Raw genomic sequence first — 27,084 nt, forward strand, 5'->3', positions numbered from 1 at the left:
TAAGTCGCTTGGGGTATGTCTCTATCAGTTTTGCACATCGAGAGACCGAATTTTTTTCCCATTCCTCCTTGCAAAACAGCTCGAGCTCAGTGAGGTTGGATGGAGAGCATTTGTGAACAGCAGTTTTCAGTTCTTTCCACAGATTCTCGATTGGATTCAGGTCTGGACTTTGACTTGGCCATTCTAACACCTGGATATGTTTATTTTTGAACCATTCCATTGTAGATTTTGCTTTATGTTTTGGATCATTGTCTTGTTGGAAGACAAATCTCCGTCCCAGTCTCAGGTCTTTTGCAGACTCCATCAGGTTTTCTTCCAGAATGGTCCTGTATTTGGCTCCATCCATCTTCCCATCAATTTTAACCATCTTCCCTGTCCCTGCTGAAGAAAAGCAGGCCCAAACCATGATGCTGCCACCACCATGTTTGACAGTGGGGCTGGTGTGTTCAGGGTGATGAGCTGTGTTGCTTTTACGCCAAACATAACGTTTTGCATTGTTGCCAAAAAGTTCAATTTTGGTTTCATCTGACCAGAGCACCTTCTTCCACATGTTTGGTGTGTCTCCCAGGTGGCTTGTGGCAAACTTTAAACAACACTTTTTATAGATATCTTTAAGAAATGGCTTTCTTCTTGCCACTCTTCCATAAAGGCCAGATTTGTGCAATATACGACTGATTGTTGTCCTATGGACAGAGTCTCCCACCTCAGCTGTAGATCTCTGCAGTTCATCCAGAGTGATCATGGGCCTCTTGGCTGCATCTCTGATCAGTCTTCTCCTTGTATGAGCTGAAAGTTTAGAGGGACGGCCAGGTCTTGGTAGATTTGCAGTGGTCTGATACTCCTTCCATTTCAATATTATCGCTTGCACAGTGCTCCTTGGGATGTTTAAAGCTTGGGAAATCTTTGTGTATCCAAATCCGGCTTTAAACTTCTTCACAACAGTATCTCGGACCTGCCTGGTGTGTTCCTTGTTCTTCATGATGCTCTCTGCGCTTTTAACGGACCTCTGAGACTATCACAGTGCAGGTGCATTTATACGGAGACTTGATTACACACAGGTGGATTGTATTTATCATCATTAGTCATTAGGTCAACATTGGATATTTCAGAGATCCTCACTGAACTTCTGGAGAGAGTTTGCTGCACTGAAAGTAAAGGGGCTGAATAATTTTGCACGCCCAATTTTTCAGTTTTTGGTTTGTTAAAAAAGTTTGAAATATCCAATAAATGTCGTTCCACTTCATGATTGTGTCCCACTTGTCGTTGATTCTTCACAAAAAAATACAGTTTTATATCTTTATGTTTGAAGCCTGAAATGTGGCAAAAGGTCGCAAAGTTCAAGGGGGCCGAATACTTTCGCAAGGCACTGTATCTACCTCCATCACTCCAGCATCCCTGCACATTGTTAATATGGTACTGACCCTGTATATAGTCACCTGACCCCTATACATATCTACCTCCATCACTCCAGTATCCCTGTACATTGTTAATATGGTACTGACCCTGTATATAGTCACCTTACCACTATACATATCTACCTCCATCACTCCAGTATCCCTGTCACCTTCCCCCTATACATATCTACCTCCATCACTCCAGTATCCCTGTCACCTTCCCCCTATACATATCTACCTCCATCACTCCAGTATCCCTGTCTCCTTCCCCCTATACATATCTACCTCCATCACTCCAGTATCCCTGTCTCCTTCCCCCTATACATATCTACCTCCATCACTCCAGTATCCCTGTCACCTTCCCCCTCTACATATCTACCTCCATCACTCCAGTACCCCTGTACATTGTTAATATGGTACTGACCCTGTATATAGTCACCTTCCCCCTATACATATCTACCTCCATCACTCCAGTATCCCTGTCTCCTTCCCCCTATACATATCTACCTCCATCACTCCAGTACCCCTGTACATTGTTAATATGGTACTGACCCTGTATATAGTCACCTTACCACTATACATATCTACCTCCATCACTCCAGTATCCCTGTACATTGTTAATATGGTACTGACCCTGTATATAGTCACCTTACCCCTATACATATCTACCTCCATCACTCCAGTATCCCTGTCTCCTTCCCCCTATACATATCTACCTCCATCACTCCAGTACCCCTGTACATTGTTAATATGGTACTGACCCTGTATATAGTCACCTTACCACTATACATATCTACCTCCATCACTCCAGTACCCCTGTACATTGTTAATATGGTACTGACCCTGTATATAGTCACCTTCCCCCTCTACATATCTACCTCCTTCACTCCAGTACCCCTGTACATTGTTAATATGGTACTGACCCTGTATATAGTCACCTTACCACTATACATATCTACCTCCATCACTCCAGTATCCCTGTACATTGTTAATATGGTACTGACCCTGTATATAGTCACCTTACCCCTATACATATCTACCTCCTTCACTCCAGTACCCCTGTACATTGTTAATATGGTACTGACCCTGTATATAGTCACCTTACCCCTATACATATCTACCTCCTTCACTCCAGTACCCCTGTACATTGTTAAAAAGGTACTTACTGAAAAACCAATACGTTATTCCAGGGGACCATTTAAGCAAGACAACGTATTCCATCGAAATTGCCCCGCTATGGGTCTGGTGTGCAAAAGAGCAAAAAAAGTCAATAAAAACCATATGGGGATGAGGTAGGTAGATTGGATGGGCTATTTAAAGATGGACTATGTACAGCTGCAGCGATCGGTGAGCTCCTCAGATAGCTGATGTTTAAAGTTAGTGAGGAAGATATAAATCTCCAACTTCAGTGATTTTTGCAATTCGTTCAACTATGTCCTATTTATTTCCTCCTTACTCCATTTGCACACACTGTATATAGATGTTTCTATTGTGTTATTGACTGTACAGTTGTTTATTCCATGTGTAACTGTGTTGTTTTTTGTTGCGCTGCTTTGCTTTATCTTGGCCAGGTCTCAGTTGTAAATGACAACTTGTTCTGTGCTGGCCTACCTGGTTAAATAAAGGTGATCTGGCCTACCTGGTTAAATAAAGGTGATCTGGCCTACCTGGTTAAATAAAGGTCAAATAAAAAAAGGATTTTACCACAGTCTTTTTGTTAACAGTAAGGCTTTCATATGATTCCACCACAACATGTTTTCATTGTTTTTTATACTTAAATGGTCAATATAGTATTATTAAGGACACCTTCTTAATATTGAGTTGCACCCGCCCCTTTTGTCCTCAGCCTCAATTCGTCAGGCCCATGTTGACTACAATGCTTCCCACAGGCCCATGTTGACTACAATGCTTCTCTCAGGCCCATGTTGACTACAATGCTTCTCTCAGGCCCATGTTGACTACAATACTTCCCACAGGCCCATGTTGACTACAATGCTTCCCACAGGCCCATGTTGACTACAATACTTCCCACAGGCCCATGTTGACTACAATACCTCCCACAGGCCCATGTTGACTACAATGCTTCTCTCAGGCCCATGTTGACTACAATGCTTCTCTCAGGCCCATGTTGACTACAATGCTTCCCACAGGCCCATATTGACTACAATGCTTCTCAGTTTCTGTAGTGGAGGACCTGTTGGTCTGTTTATTCTTAGCACTATGTGTTCTCTCCCAGGTGCTTGTAAGAGCACAGATGACAGACTGTTGGGATTCCAGTTGAGGTAGTTTAATGCTGCACAGGGCAATACAAACTAACAACATGGCTGTGACTTCACTAATGAATGATCAGAGGAGTGCAACTACACAGGACTATCCAGCAGCACCATCATCCTCACACAACTACATGAACTTGAATGTATATAGCTACATCCACAAGGCTCATTGCTAACACAAAACCCACATAATCTATACAGTAAACATCCATACAACCACAGCTCATATAAGACTAGACACTGGTGGACATTATACAATACACTGAAATGCTAAATGTCTGAAATTAGATGATATGGCAACAGGGTTAGCAAGCTTACAGATGCTAGCTTGCTGTAAAAACACTATGTAGCATAACAAAGACAAGTGTGTCCACAACACATGAAGAGTAAGAAATATGAACTCACATTTCTGACCGACGCACACTGACCTTGGCTAAAACAAAGAATGCTGACTAAAAAAGGTCATCACAGGAGATGGCTGGAACTTATTACATTGCTTGTGTACTTTCTCTAGTTACTTCCATTTCCTCAGTTAGAGATCGCCTGGCCTGCTCTGCTCGACATCACCGGTGGGTGGAGCTACAGTCCCCTATGATTAACTAATATTTACTCTCAATAGTCTTTCGTACAACAGGGATGCTGGTCCATGTTGACTCCAACGCTTCCTACAGTTGTGTCAAGTTGGCTGGATGTCCTGTGGGTGGTGGACCATTCTTGATACACAGGGGAAACTGTTGAGTGTGGAAAAACCCAGCAGGGTTGCAGTTCTTGACACAAACCTGTGCACCTGGCACCTACTACTATACCCAGTTCAAAGGCACTTAACTATTTTGTCTTGCCCATTCACCCTCTGAATGGCTCAAATACCCAATCCATGTCTCAATTGTCTCAAAGCTTACAAATTATTCCATAACCTGTCCCCCCCCCATCTACACTGATAGAAGTGGGTTTAAGAAGTGACATCAATAAGCAATCATAGCTTTCACCTGGATTCACCTGGTCAGTCTGTCATGAAAAGAGCCGGTGTCCTTAATGTTTTTTACACTCAGTATAAACATTCAAAAGGCATCACACCAAAGGACTAAGATACTGACCTCTTATAGCAATGAAGTGCAATATTTTGATAAATATTTCTATAAAGCTTCCAGTGTATTCAGGTCATGTGATCCAGCCATGTCTTCTGTACTTCCTCATTCCAGGAGATCCCTCCCCAGCGCAATGGTGCCCAAATACTGGATCAATGATTAATAACAGAACTGTGCTTTTAGGGACAAAATGTAATTAATCATAACTATTTGGTAATATCATGAATAGACTCGGGACTATTATTTATTGAAATACATTTCTGTGTAATTACTATGAAGTAGGTGAAGGGAATTAAATGAAATTTTTCATTAATTTCAAAGGTCAAAGTTCCACAACCTTAACCTGGGACAGTCACACCATTGAACAATTGTCACGTTTGGTTCAAAATTGCATGAATCCAAAATGATACATGAATCTACTCATTATCCAAGCTTTTAGTATTATATCACAATTTTAGCCAATTTAAATTAAATAATATTTGTGTTTGCCATCCTGGACACGAAAAGTCAGGTCAACTACCCAGTATACAGTACATATCGTATTGCACTTTTATATGAAATGACATTAAAATGATACCTGTTAGATTCCCATGCTATAGAGATTGTACTGATCCAGACAGTGGCTCATGACAAGGAGCAGTATGTATGTATGTAATGACTGACTGGGCGTTTGATTGGAGCTTATTCGTATAGGATGACAAAGCCTCAAAACAAAGCCTCCTGCTGATCTTTTGTACATGTATCATGTAGTTAGGCCTAATAAATCAAATGTCTAAGACCATGATGTGTCTATCTTTCTTACATGTTGTTTGTTAGTATTAACAATAAGCCCTTTTCTATTTTCTTTTTGGCTTCTACAGAAATCTAACTTTTTCAAAACTCATTATTTTTTACAATTTTAAAATACATTTAAACATCTAATTAAAATCTACTAGACCTACATTATTAGCAAACAATTACCTAAAAGCATGTTAGTTAATTACAGTGTTACAAAAGCAACAGTTTTGTAACAGCTTAACTTCAGCCTGTGTGTTATAAAACCTGAAGCAGCCAGCGTCAGCCCAGAGATATGTGGAGCTAGCAACAATAGTAGACTTTGCGGTTCACCTTCAAAATAAAAGTCGCACATTGAAACTGATCCAAACGGATACAACGAGTGGAAATGTGCCATATTTGGACTAGATAATGACAAACAAAGTTGGAATGTTATAAAACTGCTATATGTTATATAATACAATAATTAATACATTTTACAACAGTTAAATCCCACTGTAGGTGAATCCAGTTGAAAGCTATGATCCCTTATTGATGTCACTTGTTCAATCCACTTCAATCAGTGTCGACGAAGGGGAGGAAAAAGGTTAAAGAAGGACTTGTAAGACTTGAGACAAATGAGACATGGATTGGGTATGTGTGCCCTTCAGAGGGTGAATGTGCAAGACAAAATATTTTAGTGCCTTTGAACAAGGTATGGCAGTAGGTGCCAAGTGCACCGGTTTGGACAAAGAACTGCAACACTGCTGGGGTTTTCACACTCAACAGTTTCCCCTGTGTATCAAGAATGGTCCACCACCCAAAGGACGTCCAGCCAACTTTACACAACTGCTTTTTTTGGTATTATTATTATTTTTTCTCCTTTAATTAACCAGGTGGCCAGTTGAGAACACGTTCTCATTAACAACTGCAACCTGGCCAAGATAAAGCAAAGCAGTGCAACACAAACAACAACACAGAGTTACACATAAACAAACGTACAGTCAATAACACAATATAAAATAAAAATATTAAAATCTATGTACAGTGTGTGCAAATGTAGAAGAGTAGGGAGGTAGGCAATAAATAGGCCCTAGAGGTGAAAATAATTACAATTTAGCATTAATACTGGAGTGATTGATGTGCAGATGATGATGTGCAAGTAGAGATACTGGGGTGCAAGAGGGTAAGTAATAATATGGGGATGAGGTGGTTGGGTGTGTTATTTACAGATGGGCTGTGTACAGGTGCAGTGATGGGAAAGATGCTCAGACAGCTGATGCTTAAAGTTAGTGAGGGAGATATAAGTCTCGAGCTTCAGTGATTTTTGCAATTTGTTCCAGTCATTGGTAGCAGAGAACTGGAAGGAAAGGCGGCCAAAGGAAGTGTTGGCTTTGAGGATGACCAGTGAAATATACCTGCTGGAGCGCGTGCTATGGGTGGGTGTTGCTCTGGTGACCAGTGAGCTGAGATAAGGTGGGCCTTTACCTCGCAAAGATTTATAGATCAAATCAAAAATCAAATGTATTTATATAGCCCTTCGTACATCAGCTGATATCTCAAAGTGCTGTACAGAAACCTAGCCTAAAACCCCAAACAGCAAGCAATGCAGGTGTTAATGACCTGGAGCCAGTGGGTCTGGTGACAGATATGTAGTGAGGGTCAGCTAATGATATCGTACAGGTCGCAGTGGTGGGTAGTATATGGGGCTTTGGTGATAAAACGGATGGCACTGTGATAGACTGCATCCAGTTTGTTGAGTAGAGTGTTGGAGGCTATTTTGTAAATGACATCGCAGAAGTCGAGGATTGGTAGGATGGTCAGTTTTACGAGGGTATGTTTCGCAGCATGAGTGAAGGGGGCTTTGTTGCGAAATAGGAAGCCGATTCTAGATTTCATTTTGGATTGGAAATGCTTAATGTGAGTCTGGAAGGAGAGTTTACAGTCTAACCAGACACCTAGGTATTTGTAGTTGTCCACATATTCTAAGTTAGAACCGTTCAGAGTAGTGATGCTAGTCAGGCAGGCGGGTATGGGCAGTGATCGGCTGAAGAGCATGCACTTAGTTTAACTAGCATTTAAAAGCAGTTGGAGGCCACAGAAGAAGTGTTGTATGGAGTTGAAGCTCGTTTGGAGGTTTGTTAACATAGTGTCCAAAGAAGGGCCAAATGTATACAGAATGGTGTCATCTGCATAGAGGTGGATCAGAGAATCACCAGCAGCAAGAGCGACATCATTGATATATACAGAGAAGAGAGTCGGCCCGAGAATTGAACCCTGTGGCACCCCCATAGAGACTGCTAGAGGTCCGGACAACAGGCCCTCCTATTTGACACACTGAACTCTATCTGAGAAGTAATTGGTGAACCAGGCGAGGCAATCATTTGAGAATCCAAGGCTAATGAGTCTGCCGATAAGAATGTGGTGATGGACAGTGTTGAAAGCCTTGTGGGAACTGTGGGAAGCATTGGAGTCAACATGGGCCAGCATCCCTGTGGAACGCTTTTGACACATTGTAGAGTCCATGCCCTGACGAATTGAGGCTGTTTTGAGGCTACAGAAATATTAGTGTGGTAGAGGATGTTGACTGTGGGGAAATCCCCTTCCCAGTCAGTCTATTGTGTGTATTGGACATTCATATTGGGCACTACAGCCTTACCCTGTTTCATGCGTGCACCATCCAGAGGTATCAGCCTACTTACTCAGTGACACCCACAGAGTCCATGCCCTGACAACTGTGTAGAGTTTACTTAAGAACCTTGACACTAATATTTGTGTAAACTCTTGTAATCTGTGGGTGTCACTGAGTAGGCTGACACCCCATTTCATTGGTGTCCACTCCACAGGTAAGGCTGTACAGTCCAATATGAATATCCAACATAAACAGTGTGTCTATTTCCCCAATTCAATTATGCAGTCTAATACAGCCAGTGGGATTTAAAATGTTTTTTTAAACTGTTTGTCAAATTGATGAAATATAGTATTTATTTTTTAAAGTTGTATAATAACATTCCAACTTTGTTTAAATATGGCATTATTCCACTATCTGTATTAATTTGGATCAGTTTCAATGGGGGGGTTATTTTGAAGGCAAACCACACGTTCCGCTGTTGTGCCTCATCCTTATTGTGGCTAGCTTCACACAAGTCAAGCCCAGCTGTGTCTGCAGGCAGGCAGCATCGGCTACATAACCACGCCGGGAGAGTAGTGCACTCAACAAATCTACTATCGCAGACGTGTTTAGCTGTAGAATATGTCTACCTCACGGACAGTCATATGTTTGCTGAGAAATGACTTGCGTCTTCACGACAATGAGGTAAATTGATTCTAAATTAGATCAGAAATGTGTCTAGTAGTCTTGGAACAAAGCGATTCCAAAATGTGTACCGCTGACTTGTTCAATGTGATACAATGTTGCGCTTTCTCTTCACTAATGTAAAGTATATTTGGTTTTATCGTGCATTTTCTGATCATTTTATTTCTTCTCATCTGACACCAATAAACAGAAGAAAAAAATGCTAAAATCTTCTTGTGGTATAATGGCGGTCCGCAAACAAACATTATGCCGGTCATACACTACACGATTTCGCCACGTTTTTTGCCATCCCAGACGAATAGACATGATCGAGGTGAAATCCTGTTTCCTTGGGCTGGAAATAGTTACCTGGGTCCCTAAACTGCTTGTTCCGGTCTAACCTAACGTAACGTAGCGGCAGTAAAATACATGTCTGAAACTAGGGCTGAGGTCCAAACACTTAAGACACACCCTCGCCTTGTGCCCTTGGGGGAATCCCCGTCACCATCTTGGGGGGTGGTCCAAATGATTAACCAAGCAAGGGAAGTTTGGAACATATACCCCTCAGACCTCGTTTTTGGTCGGTTTTGCGAGTGTACAATTATGTTCACTCCGGGGCCTGAAACTCCCCAGAATTTAATTCCAATGATTGTACATCAACGTTGCGAAAAGTTAAAAACATCAATGGAGAAGTCAATTTAAGTGTAAGTAAAAACGAATGTAAATAAGTTAGAAATTGGGCGGCATATGACGGCTTGTAACACATTTTCCTCCTTCAGAAGCTCCAGCTAGGCAGGCTGTTATTTATCTAATAAATTTTCTAGCTATCATACAGTAGGCATATATTAATCATTATACATTTAATGTAAGTAGACATGCACTCATAATTGACTGTAGAGCATATAAAGCACTCACAAGCTACCGGTGGCTGAAAACACAATCACCGTGGGATAAATCAGTCAAGAATTTCCAGGCAGTGGCGGTCCATTTAAAACCAATCCTTCCTCCCTCGCCTCTCGCCCCTCGCCCTGCAACGGTACACTCGTCAGACGTTATCAGAAGTGTCAACTTAATTTGAGGGCTGGGGGATAGGGTGTGTCTTCAGGGGATAGGATGTGTCTTTTTTGTGTGTGTTTGGACTGCACATAGATCACCCTACTACACACTGGTCTTGAAGAGGAAGAAATGTCATGGGAGGTTCTCTTCAATTCGGTAAACGTGGAGCAGTTGTTCGGATGGAGTTTTGCCACAGAGTTTCTAAACCCAGAGGCTTAACAACTTGAGTCTTCTGGGAAAGCTTGCCAAACAGGCCAGGATTGGAGAAGTGAGAAATAATTTTTTTAGTTAATTTTCTTAATCTAAAGGCACAACCTAGATTCTAATATTTTAAGTAGTTGAACATGTTATTACTCCAACCTTGTGAAAGTGACAAACTGACACATTTTTATTTTAATCAAAAACAACTTTTATATTGAAGTAGTGCCTTTTGATTTGACAAACAGTTTGGCACGAGACCATGGTTCAATGACGTGTTTCTGTGCATGAGCTTCGCTAGCCAACGTCGCCATGAGACAACGCCTACAAGTGTGATCAGGGATTTCTATTGGAGAAGCAGTTTTAGCCTATCTTTATAGTATACAGTCTTAGGTGTAAAGTCCAAAAGCGGAAGTCCTGTCACAGGCCCTCTTTCCTATTGGTCAGTTCTATCTGGGATCTCTACCATTTAAAATGTAGACTTCAATGGGGTAGGGACATCCCAAGGATACCGGATAGCACGGACCATTTCCCCTGAAAACCGGAACATCTGGTTATTGGGGACTCGGCAGCACTGAGGGTATAATAAGAACCAACTGTGCACTGTGCAGCACGAGCAGTGATGACATCATCACAACACATTTAAGTGTGTACCCTCAGGCCACTACTGTACTGCCACATATAGACAACAAAAAATCTATGTGTGTATAGTGCGTATGTTATCGTGTGTGTGGATGTGTCTGTGCCTTTGTTTGTGTTACATCACAATCCCTGCGGATCCATAAGGTATATATTTTTAAAAAATCGGATTCAGTTACTTGATGTGGAATAGAGTTCCATGTAGTCATGGCTCTATGTAGTACTGTGTGCCTCCCATTATCTGTTCTGGACTTGGACTGTGAAGAGACCTCTGGTGGCATGGGGTATGCATGGGTGTCTGAGCTGTGTGCCAGTAGCTCGGTGCGTTCAGCATGTCTCACAAATACAAGTAGTGATGAAGTCAATCTCTCCTCCACTTTGAGCCAGGAGAGATTGACATGCGTAATATGAATGTTATCTCTGTGTACATCCAAGGACCCGCCATGCTGCCCTGTTCTGAGACAATTGCAATTTTCCTATGTCCCTCTGTCACCTCACCACATGACTAAACAGTAATCCAGGTGTGACAACTAGGGCCTGTAGGACCTGCCTTGTTGATAGTGCTGTTAAGAAGGCAGAGCAGTGCTTTTATAGACATGCTGCTCCCCATCCTAGCTACTTTAGTATCAATATGTTTTGACCATGGCAGTTTACAATCCAGGGTTACTCCAAGCAGTTTAGTCACCTCAACTTGCTCAATTTCCACATTATTCATTACAATATTTAGTTGTGGTTAATGGTATAATGAATCATATGTCCCAAATACAATGCTTTTAGTTGTTTTAATATTTAGGACTAACTTATTCCTTGCCACCCATTCAGAAACTAACTGCAGTTCTTTGTTAAGTGTTGAAGTCATGTCAGTCGCTGTAGTAACTGACGTGTATAGTGTTGAGTCCTCTGCACACATCGACACACTGGCCTTACTCAAAGCCAGTGGAATGTCGTTAGTAAAGATTGAAAAAAGTAAGGGGCCTAAACAGCTTCCCTGGGGAATTCCTGATCCTACCTGGATTATTTTTGAGAGGCTTCCATTAAAGAACCCTCTGTGTTCTGTTAGACAGGTAACTCTTTATCCACAATATAGCAGGGCGTGTAAAGCCATAAGACATATGTTTTTCCAGCCGTAGACTATGATCCATAATGTCAAAAGCCACAATGAAGTCTAACAAAACTGCCCCTACAATCTTTTTATCATAAATTTCTCTCAGCCAATCATCAGTCATTTGTGTAGGTGCTGTGATTGTTAAATGTCCTTCCCTATAAGCGTGCTGAAAGTCTGTCAATTTGTTTACAGTAAAATATCATTGTACCTGGTCAAACAATTTTTTCCAAAAGTTTACTAAGGGTTGGTAACAAGCAGATTGGTCGGCTATTTGAGGCAGTAAAGGGGGCTTTACTATTCTTAGGTATGGGAATGACTTCCCTCCAGGCCTGAGGGGGCACACTCTCTAGTAGGTTTGGATTGAAGATATGGCAAATAGGAGACGCAATATCGTCCTCTATTATCCTCAGTGATTTTCCATCCAAGTTGTCAGACCCTGGTGGCTTGTCATTGTTGATAGACAACATTAATTTGTTCACCTCTTCCACACGTACTTTATGAAACAATCATTAAATTAGTTGTCAATATCGTTGGGTTTTGTGATGAATGAGCCATCTGATCTTATGGAGCTGAGTTTACATGTTTGTGCTCCAACAGCTTTTTACTATCATTCTTTATATCGTTTATTTTTGTTTCATAGTATAGTTTATTTTTATGTATTTACATTGCTGGTTAGCTAGCCAGCTAAAGATAATTAAGTGAGCATGTGACGAGGACAGGGCTGCTTGCTTGGTGAAGTTTACTTGTGATTATTTACTTTTAAAATACGCTGTCATTGGCTGTGGCAAGCTACTCACCGTCAAACCACCATGCCCACTCACTCGTCGTGATTTAAAGGCTGAATGATGTTCAATGAGCAGCTCGTAGAGCGCCCTCTATCTGTGGAATAAATACTGACACAAATATTTTTTGTAACCCATGTGTTATCCAGCTGTTTCACTGGGCCCTCTATTGTAATCCCTGTGTTATCCAGCTGTTTCACTGGGCCCTCTATTGTAACCCCTGTGTTATCCAGCTGTTTCACTGGGCCCTCTATTGTAACCCCTGTGTTATCCAGCTGTTTCACTGGGCCCTCTATTGTAACCCCTGTGTTATCCAGCTGTTTCACTGGGCCCTCTATTGTAACCCCTGTGATATCCAGGTGTTTCACTGGGCCCTCTACTCTATTGTAATCCCTGTGTTATCCAGCTGTTTCACTGGGCCCTCTACTCTATTGTAACCCCTGTGTTATCCAGCTGTTTCACTGGGCCCTCTATTGTAACCCCTGTGTTATCCAGGTGTTTCACTGGGCCCAGAGGAATGCTGAACACATCGTTCCCCTGTACTGTTTCGACCCTGGTCATTACCTGGGGACAGCCAATTACAACCTGCCCCGTACCGGCCCCTTCCGCCTGCGCTTCCTACTGGACAGCATCCAGGACCTCAGGACCAGTTTGATACAGAGAGGCAGGTGAGAGGAGCTGAGCTGAGCCACAACCATACCGCACCACATTATAACATACCACACCATACCATAACCATAATGTGCCACACCATAACCATAATGTGCCACACCATAACCACAATGTACCGCACCATAATGCACCATTCCAGTATGTACCACATTATTATGTACATACCATAATGTACCACACAATAAAGCGGCATGCCATAATGTGCCGCACCATAACCACAAATAATGCACCATACCATAATTTACCACACAATAACCATAATGTACCATTTCCAAATGTACCATACCATGATGTACCATATCATAATGTACCATACCATAATTTACCACGCCATAATGTACCTCACCATAGTGTTCCACACCATAATGTACCGCACCCTAACCATAATTAACACACCGTACCATAGTTATATTGTACTATACCACCCCATAACCAACCGTACCATATTGTCACGACATTATATTGGTTAATGTGACAACTGCTGGTCATCGAATGATTAACGGTTCATAACTACGTGATTAAATGAATCAGGTAATTATTAACTCATTAGCCTGGGGCACCATGGGAATGTTCGGATTTATTGAGTTTCTATTTCCCAAATTAACTCAAAGAATATCAGAATATAGATTTTACAACAGCCGCTATTTAAGCAATTTCCCCCTACAGTCTCATTCTGAACGTTGCAAAATCGAGGAAACTGCACAAACCCGAGTCCCACCAATGAGCCCGTACCACATCAATTGAGTTGATTATTTATTTACTAGCAAGCTAAAATGATAATATAAGATGCAGTCTAGGCTATTGATTAGAACTTAGTACAATGAAACAGGTCCCTAGTGGACCAACACAATGCGACACGTGTTACAGAACATGGGGATCTAACTTCTTATGGTATAGGGGACGCTTGCGTCCCACTTGGCCCAAAGCCAGGGAAAATGCAGCGTGGCAAATTCATATAAAATTATATAAAAATCAAACTTTCATTAAATCACACATGTAAGATACTAAATTAAAGCTACACTCGTTGTGAATCCAGCCAACATGTCAGATTTTAAAAAGGCTTTTTGGCGAAAGCATAAGAAGCTATTATCTGATGATAGCACAACAGTAAACAAAGAGTAGCATATTTCAACCCTGCAGGCGCTACACGAAACGCAGAAATAAAATATAAAACATGCCTTACCTTTGACAAGCTTCTTTTGTTGGCACTCCAATATGTCCCATAAACATCACAATTGGTCCTTTTGTTCGATTAATTCCGCCTATATATGTCCATTTATTTGGCGCGTTTGATCCAGAAAAAAACAGCTTCTAAATTGCGCAACGTCACTACAAAATATCTCAAAAGTTGCCTGTAAACTTTGCCAAAACATTTCAAACTACTTTTGTAATACAACTTTAGGTATTTTTAAACGCTAATAATCAATCAAATTGAAGACTGGTCAATCTGTTTTCAATAGAGGACGAGAGGAAACTAATGCTACTTTTCAAGTCTTGCGCAACTCTCAACAGTGTTACCCATTTCCTAGATGGCCTTACTTCTTCATTGCACAAAGGAATAACCTCAACCAAATTCCAAAGATTGGTGACATCCAGTGGAAGCGGTAGGAACTGAAAACAAGTGCCTAAGAAATATCGTTTCCCAATGAGAACTACTGAACAGACAGAGACCTAAAAAAAAAAAAATCTGAACGGTTAGTCCTCTGGGTTTTGCCTGCTACATAAGTTCTGTTATACTCACAGACATGATTCAAACAGTTTTAGAAACGTCAGAGTGTTTTCTATCCAAATCTACTAATAATATGCATATCTTATATTCTTGGCATGAGTAGCAGGAAGTTGAATTTGGGTACGCTATTTATCCAAAAGTGAAAATGCTGCCGCCTATACCTTAAGAAGCTAAGAGAGAGGGAGAGAAATATACATTTGGGTGCATTTGTCAGCTATGCTTGTTTTAACCCTAACCTTGCCCCGAACTGCTGCTCTTATTGGTCAGAATATAATGATGTAATTACGTGTCGAAGGTCTCTGACTGTGGGTCAGAATATAATGATGTAATTACGTGTTGAAGGTCTCCGATGGGGGTCTCTGTGTGGACCGTTTCGGCTTCTCAGATGATGCACTTCTCTGGTTACAGGGTGTAACTCTCTGGTTGTCCTCACGATGTCAGTGTCCTTTGTCTTAGTGGTCTGTTTCTTCGCCATTGTTCTGAAAAGGGACTTCTGAGGACAGCCAGCCCTGTCGCTCAGGGCTCACAGTGTAGGAATGAAAGCAGTGTAGACACACAATTCTATGGAGAGTGGTGACTGGGTGGTCCCGCTTGAATTCACCCTCATAGACGCAGCTACTCATCCGTAGCATAGGTAGAAGGTTCCTTTGTCTTCAACCTTGTGTTGCGTTTTGGGTTTGTTGACTACTCAGACCTTGGCTGCAGTTCGGTTCACTTAGTCTATGTAACTTCTTAACTCACATTTTTTATACCCTCGGGTCAGAAGTGGGCTTTCCGCCTTTCTCTGGGCGTACCAAGGTACGAGGCAAGGTCTGGATTTTACTCAGATCCAATTTAGACAACTAACTTCACATTTCATCTTTACAAAAACTTTCTCTTTCATCAGAACATTTTCCACAACGTACAATGTATAAACATCAAGCATATACTAGGAAAACTCTTAAAGATGTTTTCGTTAGAACGTCGTCCTTTAACTTTTAATTACATAACAAAAATGTCATTAATTTTCATATTCCATCTATTGTCATTACCACCATTGTTGCTGACAAAACCTATTGTCCCAAAGTCCATTAATTGCATGTTAATGTTCTGAGGCCGGTTCTCCATAGTGAGAGGACAAAGGAATTTTGTCTGCTGCCTTAGATTTACAATGGGCATGAGGTGTCATAAAACCCCCCATCTCCAAACCGCTCCATCTCTTCCCCTCTGGTGGGTGTGAGAGATCTCTCTGTAGGATTGTGGTCCCCAGTAACCTGACCCAAGCAGGCCTGTCATGACAATATTGTACCACACCATAAGGTGGCGGCAGGGTAGCCTAGCGGTTAGAGTGTTGGACTAGTAACCGGAAGGTTGCAAGTTCAAACCCCCGAGCTGACAAGGTACAAATCTGTCGTTCTGCCCCTGAACAGGCAGTTAACCCACTGTTCCTAGGCCATCATTGAAAATAAGAATTTGTTCTTAACTGACTTGCCTGGTTAAATAAAGGTAAAATAAAAAAAATATTTAAAAAACATACCACACCATAACCATACGCAGAACAAGGAAGAGCTTAGTTTTGTTTGTTTGGAAAATGTGTTCTTTAAAAGTAGATTGGAAAGTTCTTGGTAGCTACCTAGCTTCTTATGTTGGATCCCGTAATGCAGTTGGCACCAGTTGCTGAGACTACTTGTATCTTTCCAGTGATCCTGCCAACCAAGTGACGGATCTGAGGAGCTATTTGGCGTCGCAACTAGCCTAGCTGCTAGCTAGCTGGACATTGAGCTAGCAAGGTGTTCTTGAACCCACGACGCGGTTAGCCATTATGGCTGGGACCTTGGATTGTCCCGGGTTTGTGGCTGTCTAGATCCCTGCTGTTTGTTGTTTTCAATTTTCCACGTGACCTGCCCTGTCTGGAACTGCGAGGAGTATAAGTCTAACATACGTTGCTAGCTACCATGACAAAGACCAAAGCCGTCAGGAGTACCGTTGAGGACAGTGCCAGTGGTGTCTCTCTATCACATGTGAAGGATCTTTTAAACAAACAAAAAGAGACCTATAAGTTGTTACAACAAGAAAAGTTTAAAGTGTTTTGTCCAAATACTGGTGGATTCACACTTATAAAAGAATGAACAACCTGACCAGAGGGGTCCAGGACCTGAAGAACAGTTTACAGTTCTCCCAGAGTCAGCTCGGTGAGTTGAAACAGGAGAACAGCAGTTCTCCCAGAGTCAGCTCGACGAGTTGAAACGGGAGAACGACAAGATGACAGCAATCTGGAAGTCATTGAGAGAGGACATCAGTTCTGTGTGTGAATCCATGATAACAATGACAGATAAATCAGACTCGAGGGACAATCAAGGCAAAATGACATGGCTGTGGACGGAAATGCAGAATCTCCACATGAGACCTGCGTGGAGTCTGAGGACAAAGTGAGGGGAAATGATCTCTGAGAAATTGAAGATGGACCACAGGAAGATTGAGGTGAAGCGCGCCCACAGGACTGGAAAACCCTGGAAAGAGCCAAGAACTTGAGAGGAACGTATCTTCTTCAACGAGGACTATCCTGAAGCTGTGCCCCAGAAGAGGAAATAACTGATCCCAGACATGAAAGCTGCCAGAGCGTGTGGGGACATTGCTTATAACCGCTACGACAGACTCCTTGTCCACCTTCCCTCCCAGAAGCCTGGAAGGGATGAGAGAGCCAAGCCTATGAGTTCATAGCCTCAACCCCGCAGTACACACACGACAACTGATTAATGGACTGCTGAATGTATATTGTTTTCTCTTGCTTTGTCTGCTCTTTTCCATGTTGTCTTTTCCATGTTGTCTATCTCTGATCAGCTACTCAGGAAAGGGCTGAAAATAGCCCATATTAATATATGTGGCCTAAAAAATAAGGTTAATGAAATCTATAACTTGCTAACATCAGATAACATTCATATATTAGCCATCTCTGAGACCATACCATGACCTTAATGTACCACATCATAACCTTAATGTACCACATCATAACCGCAATGTCACACACCATACCCATAATGTACCATGACATTAATGTACCACATCATAAGCACAACGTCGCACACCATAACCATAATGTACCATAACCGTAATGTGCCACATCATAACCATAATGTGCCACCCCATAACCATAATGTACCACAACCTTAATATACTACATCAAAACCGTAATGTGCCACATCATAATCACAATGTACCATAACCATAATGGACCATTCATAACCGTTATGTGCCATATATTAGTCATAATGTACCACATCACAGCCATTATGTACCATAACCTTTATATACCACACCTTGGTCGGACTGTAAATTTACCTATATGTACCGTATCATGCCCATAATGTGCCATACCATCTACGTAATGTACCACATCATAACCGAAATTTACCGTACCATAACAAGAGTGTACCGTGGCCTTACTGTACCACCCCATAACTATAATGTACCACGCCATAACCATGATGTACCATATCCTTACTTTATCACACCATAACCGTAATGTTCCACACCATAACCATGATGTACCACATCATACCCATGATGTACCACAGCTGTAATTTATCACACCATAACCTTTATGTACCACCCCATAACTATATTGTACCACATCATAACCATGATGTACCATATCCTTACTTTATCACACCATAACCGTAATGTTATTTTAATGTATGGTTTCAAATGACCATTTATTTCAAACACTTTGTTACTTGTCTTGAAAGCGCTATACTATACTATTGCCTTAGTTACTATTGTTTACATGAACAGAGCCGTCATCCCATTCTGTTTCTACGAGAGAGAGAGATGACTAATCCACTACCCAGGATGCAGCTTGCTCTCAGACAGTGTTAACTGGGGCTGCTGTGTGTTTTTTCTTCCAGCACCCTGGTGGTGAGACGGGGCAGGCCACAGGAGGTGGTTGGTGACCTCATTAAGCAGCTAGGTTCTGTTAGCGCTGTGGCCTTCCATGAAGAGGTTAGTAACTTAGTACACAACATATTAACTCTTATTTATCACCCCTATAGCAACATCACATCTATCAATATATGTATCTTACTCACCACTATAGATACTGTATCTAATACATTTTTTTAAATTGACTGATTTCCTTATTTGAAAGGAAACTGTTGCGTTTATATTTTTGCTCATTGTATACAGTACCAATCAAAAGTACACCTGCTCATTCAAGGGTTTTTCTTTATTTTTACTATTTTCTACATTTTAGAATAATAGTGAAGACAGTCAAATAATATTACAAAAAAAAATAATATTCTTGAAATCACAAGTGCAATATTGCAAAACACAGCTTAGCCTTTTGTTAATCCACCTGTCGTCTCAGATTTTGAAATTATGCTTTACAGCGAAAGCAATCCAAGCGTTTGTGTAAGTTTATCGATAGCCTAACAAAACATTAAGTACACTTAGTATCAGGTAGCTTGGTCACGAAAATCAGAAAGCAATCAAATTAATCGTTTACCTTTTGATATTCAGATGTTTTCACTCACGAGACTCCCAGTTAGACAACAAATGTTCCTTTTGTTCCATAAAATATCTATGTTTGTTTGTCGCGTTATGTTCAGAAATCCACAGGAAAGAGCGGTCACGACAACGCAGACGAAAATCCCAAATAATATCCACAGAAACATGTCAAACATTTTTTATAATCAATCCTCAGGTTGTTTTTAAAATATATAATCGATAATATATCAACCGGGAGTGTAGGTTTTTCAATAGGACAGGGAGAAACAATGGCCGCTTTACTCTGTTGCGCAAAACTCACTTTGAGAGCCCCCGCCTATCCACTTACGCAATGTGATCTTTGTCGCTCATTTTTCAAAATAAAAGCCTGAAACTTGTCTCATCGCGCACCAGTGACTCCTGTGGCGGGCTGGGCGCAGTGCGTGCTAACCAAGGTTGCCAGGTGCACGGTGTTTCCTCCGACACATTAGTGCGGCTGGCTTCCGGGTTGGATGCGCGCTGTGTTAAGAAGCAGTGCGGTTTGGTTGGGTTGTGTATCGGAGGAAGCATGACTTTCAACCTTCGTCTCTCCCGAGACCGTACGGGAGGTGTAGCAATGAGACAAGATAGTAGCTACTACAACAATTGGATACCACGAAATTGGGGAGAAAAAGGGGTAAAATTACACACACAAAAAGAAAGAAAAAAAAGAACATCCAATTGTCAAAGGTTAATGAAATACAAATGGTAGAGACGGAAATAGTCCTATAATTCCTACAATAACTACAACCTAAAACTTCTTACCTGGGAATATTGAAGACTCATGTTAAAAGGAACCACCAACTTTCATATGTTTTGAGCAAGGAACTGAAACGTTAGCTTTCTTACATGGAACATATTGCACTTTTACTTTCTTCTCCAACACTTTGTTTTTGCATTATTTAAACCATATTGAACATGTTTCATTATTTACTTGAGGCTACATTGATTTTATTGATGTATTATATTAAGTTAAAATAAGTGTTCATTCAGTATTGTTGTAATTGTTATTATTACAAATATATATTTTATTTAATCGGTATCGGCGTTGAAAAACCATAAATGGTCGACCTCTACTCTGAAGCATTTATTTGGACTGCAATCTGAGGTGCAGTTAATTGCTCATTTCTGAGGCTGGTAACTCTAATGAACTTATCCTCTGCAGCAGAGGTAAACCTGGGTCTTCCTTTCCTGTGGTTGTCCTCATGACAGCCAGTTTTATCGTAGCACTTGATGGTTTTGCAAATGCACTTGAAATATTCCGTATTGACTGACCTTCATGTCTTAAAGTAATGATGGACTGTGGTTTCTCTTATTTGAGCTGTTTTTGCCATAATATGGACTTGGTCTTTTACCAAATAGGGCTATCTTCTGTATACCAACACTACCTTGTCACAACACAACTGATTGGCTCAAACGCATTAAGAACAAAATAAATTCCACAAATCAACTTTAAGAAAGCGCACCTGTTAATTGCAATGTATTCCAAGTAACTATCTCATGAAGCTGGATGAGAGAATGCCAAGAGTTTACAAAGCTGTCATCAAGGCAAATGGTGGCTATTTGAAGAATGTCAAATATAAAATATATCTTGAATTGCTTGAATGAGTAGGTGTCCAATCCTTTATTTCGCATCTCTATCATTCTATATCTCTATAATTCTATATCATTCTATATCTATCATTCTCTATCGGCCTATATCTAGGTATATATCTATATATCTCTACACCTTAGTAGTCCAGGTCTCTCCTTAAAATGGGTATTTTTGTCTCGATGAGAAAAACCTGGTTAAATTAAATCAGAGAGTATAGACTTCTGCATGGGTTGATAGTTTACCAACAAATCTGACGGATGCGCAACTGTGGGGCAAACAGACAAGGTTGGCTTAAATTGTTGACAAGATGTGAACTAAATTTAGTCTCCAACACATTTGCAGAATGAGTACTTATTGTCTCTCATTCATCATTAAGGTTGTTGGTTTGCTAGCTAGAAAATTTTAGCCATATTAGTATAGATCTTAGTCAAAACGCCTCAAAACAAGTCATGGTATCAAGAACAAGATGGAACTAGCTGAAACGAGTCACTTATGATTCCTCACATGGCAGTTGCTTGTAATTGTTGCTAGAGATCTGACCATTCAGAATCACACTCCTTCCGTCCTCATCAATGTATTGTGCTTTCTTATCCACTCCTGTAGGTGGTGCCAGAGGACCAGCAGGTGGAGAGAGGAGTGAGGGATATTTGTTCTCAGATGAAGGTTAAAGTTCACACCTGCTGGGGGTCGACACTATACCACCGAGACGACCTCCCTTTCAACCACCTATCCAGGTGAGAGAAGACCACAGTGGTCAAGATCAAGTTCATTTGATTTTATTCATGTGACAGAGAAAGTAGTCCTCTGAGATTGGGCTGCTCAGTGCAGGCTCACCGCCTGGATAATCACTACAATATGAAGTCAGGCTCTCACTGCCTGGATAATCACTACAATATGAAGTCAGGCTCTCACTGCCTGGATAATCACTACAATATGAAGTCAGGCTCACCTGTGATAGGTTGCCTGACATGTAACCCTGCTCTATTCTCTCCTGTGATAGGTTGCATGACATGTAACCCTGCTCTATTCTCTCCTGTGATGGGTTGCCTGACATGTAACCCTGCTCTATCATCTCCTGTGATAGGCTGCCTGACGTATACACCCAGTTCAGGAAGGCAGTGGAAACCCAGGGCAGGGTGAGGCCGGTCTTGCCCACCCTAGACCAGCTGAAGCCTCTCCCCCCTGGGTCAGGTCTGGATGAAGGCCTCATCCCCTCCCCAGAAGACCTGGAGCAGACAGATACTGTGAGGGACCCTCGCTCTGCCTTCCCCTGCAGCGGGGGAGAGACTCAGGCCCTGGCCAGACTACAGCACTACTTCTGGGACACGGTGAGTACATTTTAGTCATGTATGCAGAACAACTTACAGTTAGCGCATTCATCTTCAGATGGCGAGGTGAGACGACCACTTCTCTGTCACAGCAAGTAGGACACTTTCCTCAATTAAGCTGCTACATTCTCATAATATAGGTTATGGTCCAGTAGTGTTCTGTTTATAATGTAGGTTATGGTCCAGTAGTGTTCTGTTTATAATGTAGGTTATGGTCCAGTAGTGTTCTGTTTATAATGTAGGTTAGTGTCCAGTAGTGTTCTGTTTATAATGTAGGTTATGGTCCAGTAGTGTTCTGTTATAATGTAGGTTATGGTCCAGTAGTGTTCTGTTATAATGTAGGTTAAGGTCCAGTAGTGTTCTGTTTATAATGTAGGTTATGGTCCAGTAGTGTTCTGTTATAATGTAGGTTATGGTCCAGTAGTGTTCTGTTTATAATGTAGGTTAGTGTCCAGTAGTGTTCTGTTTATAATGTAGGTTAGTGTCCAGTAGTGTTCTGTTATAATGTAGGTTATGGTCCAGTAGTGTTCTGTTATAATGTAGGTTAGTGTCCAGTAGTGTTCTGTTTATAATGTAGGTTAGTGTCCAGTAGTGTTCTGTTATAATGTAGGTTATGGTCCAGTAGTGTTCTGTTTATAATGTAGGTTAGTGTCCAGTAGTGTTCTGTTTATAATGTAGGTTATGGTCCAGTAGTGTTCTGTTATAATGTAGGTTAAGGTCCAGTAGTGTTCTGTTTATAATGTAGGTTAAGGTCCAGTAGTGTTCTGTTTATAATGTAGGTTAGTGTCCAGTAGTGTTCTGTTTATAATGTAGGTTATGGTCCAGTAGTGTTCTGTTTATAATGTAGGTTATGGTCCAGTAGTGTTCTGTTATAATGTAGGTTATGGTCCAGTAGTGTTCTGTTTATAATGTAGGTTATGGTCCAGTAGTGTTCTGTTATAATGTAGGTTATGGTCCAGTAGTGTTCTGTTATAATGTAGGTTATGGTCCAGTAGTGTTCTGTTATAATGTAGGTTATGGTCCAGTAGTGTTCTGTTATAATGTAGGTTATGGTCCAGTAGTGTTCTGTTATAATGTAGGTTATGGTCCAGTAGTGTTCTGTTATAATGTAGGTTATGGTCCAGTAGTGTTCTGTTATAATGTAGGTTATGGTCCAGTAGTGTTCTGTTTATAATGTAGGTTATGGTCCAGTAGTGTTATGTTATAATGTAGGTTATGGTCCAGTAGTGTTCTGTTATAATGTAGGTTAAGGTCCAGTAGTGTTCTGTTTATAATGTAGGTTATGGTCCAGTAGTGTTCTGTTTATAATGTAGGTTATGGTCCAGTAGTGTTCTGTTATAATGTAGGTTATGGTCCAGTAGTGTTCTGTTATAATGTAGGTTATGGTCCAGTAGTGTTCTGTTTATAATGTAGGTTAAGGTCCAGTAGTGTTCTGTTTATAATGTAGGTTAGTGTCCAGTAGTGTTCTGTTATAATGTAGGTTATGGTCCAGTAGTGTTCTGTTATAATGTAGGTTAAGGTCCAGTAGTGTTCTGTTTATAATGTAGGTTAGTGTCCAGTAGTGTTCTGTTTATAATGTAGGTTAGTGTCCAGTAGTGTTCTGTTATAATGTAGGTTAAGGTCCAGTAGTGTTCTGTTTATAATGTAGGTTAGTGTCCAGTAGTGTTCTGTTATAATGTAGGTTAGTGTCCAGTAGTGTTCTGTTATAATGTAGGTTAAGGTCCAGTAGTGTTCTGTTTATAATGTAGGTTAAGGTCCAGTAGTGTTCTGTTTATAATGTAGGTTATGGTCCAGTAGTGTTCTGTTTATAATGTAGGTTATGGTCCAGTAGTGTTCTGTTATAATGTAGGTTATGGTCCAGTAGTGTTCTGTTTATAATGTAGGTTATGGTCCAGTAGTGTTCTGTTTATAATGTAGGTTATGGTCCAGTAGTGTTCTGTTATAATGTAGGTTATGGTCCAGTAGTGTTCTGTTTATAATGTAGGTTAGTGTCCAGTAGTGTTCTGTTTATAATGTAGGTTATGGTCCAGTAGTGTTCTGTTTTATAATGTAGGTTATGGTCCAGTAGTGTTCTGTTATAATGTAGGTTAGTGTCCAGTAGTGTTCTGTTTATAATGTAGGTTATGGTCCAGTAGTGTTCTGTTTATAATGTAGGTTATGGTCCAGTAGTGTTCTGTTTATAATGTAGGTTATGGTCCAGTAGTGTTCTGTTTATAATGTAGGTTATGGTCCAGTAGTGTTCTGTTTATAATGTAGGTTATGGTCCAGTAGTGTTCTGTTTATAATGTAGGTTATGGTCCAGTAGTGTTCTGTTATAATGTAGGTTAGTGTCCAGTAGTGTTCTGTTATAATGTAGGTTAAGGTCCAGTAGTGTTCTGTTATAATGTAGGTTAAGGTCCAGTAGTGTTCTGTTATAATGTAGGTTAAGGTCCAGTAGTGTTCTGTTTATAATGTAGGTTATGGTCCAGTAGTGTTCTGTTTATAATGTAGGTTAGTGTCCAGTAGTGTTCTGTTTATAATGTAGGTTATGGTCCAGTAGTGTTCTGTTATAATGTAGGTTAGTGTCCAGTAGTGTTCTGTTTATAATGTAGGTTATGGTCCAGTAGTGTTCTGTTATAATGTAGGTTATGGTCCAGTAGTGTTCTGTTATAATGTAGGTTAAGGTCCAGTAGTGTTCTGTTTATAATGTAGGTTAAGGTCCAGTAGTGTTCTGTTTATAATGTAGGTTAAGGTCCAGTAGTGTTCTGTTTATAATGTAGGTTAAGGTCCAGTAGTGTTCTGTTTATAATGTAGGTTAAGGTCCAGTAGTGTTCTGTTTATAATGTAGGTTATGGTCCAGTAGTGTTCTGTTTATAATGTAGGTTAAGGTCCAGTAGTGTTATGTTTATAATGTAGGTTATGGTCCAGTAGTGTTCTGTTATAATGTAGGTTATGGTCCAGTAGTGTTCTGTTATAATGTAGGTTATGGTCCAGTAGTGTTCTGTTATAATGTAGGTTATGGTCCAGTAGTGTTCTGTTATAATGTAGGTTATGGTCCAGTAGTGTTCTGTTATAATGTAGGTTATGGTCCAGTAGTGTTCTGTTATAATGTAGGTTATGGTCCAGTAGTGTTCTGTTATAATGTAGGTTATGGTCCAGTAGTGTTCTGTTTATAATGTAGGTTATGGTCCAGTAGTGTTCTGTTTATAATGTAGGTTAAGGTCCAGTAGTGTTCTGTTATAATGTAGGTTAGTGTCCAGTAGTGTTATGTTATAATGTAGGTTAGTGTCCAGTAGTGTTCTGTTATAATGTAGGTTATGGTCCAGTAGTGTTCTGTTATAATGTAGGTTAAGGTCCAGTAGTGTTCTGTTATAATGTAGGTTAGTGTCCAGTAGTGTTATGTTATAATGTAGGTTAGTGTCTAGTAGTGTTCTGTTATAATGTAGGTTATGGTCCAGTAGTGTTCTGTTTATAATGTAGGTTATGGTCCAGTAGTGTTCTGTTTATAATGTAGGTTATGGTCCAGTAGTGTTCTGTTATAATGTAGGTTAGTGTCCAGTAGTGTTCTGTTTATAATGTAGGTTAGTGTCCAGTAGTGTTCTGTTTATAATGTAGGTTAAGGTCCAGTAGTGTTCTGTTTATAATGTAGGTTATGGTCCAGTAGTGTTCTGTTTATAATGTAGGTTATGGTCCAGTAGTGTTCTGTTATAATGTAGGTTAGTGTCCAGTAGTGTTCTGTTTATAATGTAGGTTAGTGTCCAGTAGTGTTCTGTTTATAATGTAGGTTAGTGTCCAGTAGTGTTCTGTTATAATGTAGGTTAGTGTCCAGTAGTGTTCTGTTTATAATGTAGGTTAGTGTCCAGTAGTGTTCTGTTATAATGTAGGTTATGGTCCAGTAGTGTTCTGTTATAATGCAGGTTATGGTCCAGTAGTGTTCTGTTATAATGTAGGTTAAGGTCCAGTAGTGTTCTGTTTATAATGTAGGTTAAGGTCCAGTAGTGTTCTGTTTATAATGTAGGTTAGTGTCCAGTAGTGTTCTGTTATAATGTAGGTTATGGTCCAGTAGTGTTCTGTTATAATGTAGGTTAAGGTCCAGTAGTGTTCTGTTATAATGTAGGTTAGTGTCCAGTAGTGTTCTGTTTATAATGTAGGTTAGTGTCCAGTAGTGTTCTGTTTATAATGTAGGTTATGGTCCAGTAGTGTTATGTTTGTAATGTAGGTTATGGTCCAGTAGTGTTCTGTTATAATGTAGGTTAGTGTCCAGTAGTGTTCTGTTTATAATGTAGGTTATGGTCCAGTAGTGTTCTGTTATAATGTAGGTTAGTGTCCAGTAGTGTTCTGTTTATAATGTAGGTTATGGTCCAGTAGTGTTCTGTTATAATGTAGGTTAGTGTCCAGTAGTGTTCTGTTTATAATGTAGGTTATGGTCCAGTAGTGTTCTGTTATAATGTAGGTTAGTGTCCAGTAGTGTTCTGTTTATAATGTAGGTTAGTGTCCAGTAGTGTTCTGTTTATAATGTAGGTTATGGTCCAGTAGTGTTCTGTTTATAATGTAGGTTATGGTCCAGTAGTGTTCTGTTTATAATGTAGATTAAGGTCCAGTAGTGTTCTGTTTATAATGTAGGTTAAGGTCCAGTAGTGTTCTGTTTATAATGTAGGTTATGGTCCAGTAGTGTTATGTTATAATGTAGGTTATGGTCCAG

General features: G+C 40.5%; 1 protein-coding gene across 3 annotated transcripts in view; it reads left to right on the forward strand.

Moving 5' to 3' along the window:
• The first annotated feature begins 8,632 nt into the window (after window positions 1-8,632).
• Window positions 8,633-27,084, forward strand: part of cry-dash (cryptochrome DASH) — a 36,671-nt gene continuing 18,219 nt past the window's right edge. The window contains exons 1-5 of one of the 3 annotated variants that reach the window (XM_031796923.1): window positions 8,633-8,821; window positions 13,076-13,248; window positions 18,866-18,959; window positions 21,679-21,809; window positions 22,160-22,403. In XM_031796923.1, coding sequence (XP_031652783.1) covers window positions 8,759-8,821; window positions 13,076-13,248; window positions 18,866-18,959; window positions 21,679-21,809; window positions 22,160-22,403 — 705 coding nt within the window. In that variant the 5' untranslated portion in view covers window positions 8,633-8,758. The remainder of the gene's footprint in view (window positions 8,822-13,075; window positions 13,249-18,865; window positions 18,960-21,678; window positions 21,810-22,159; window positions 22,404-27,084) is intronic. The other 2 variants (XM_031796925.1, XM_031796924.1) reach the window with 2 other exon arrangements.

The sequence above is a fragment of the Oncorhynchus kisutch genome, linkage group LG18 (genome assembly GCF_002021735.2).
Source record: "Oncorhynchus kisutch isolate 150728-3 linkage group LG18, Okis_V2, whole genome shotgun sequence".
Taxonomy (NCBI): Eukaryota; Metazoa; Chordata; class Actinopteri; order Salmoniformes; family Salmonidae; genus Oncorhynchus; species Oncorhynchus kisutch.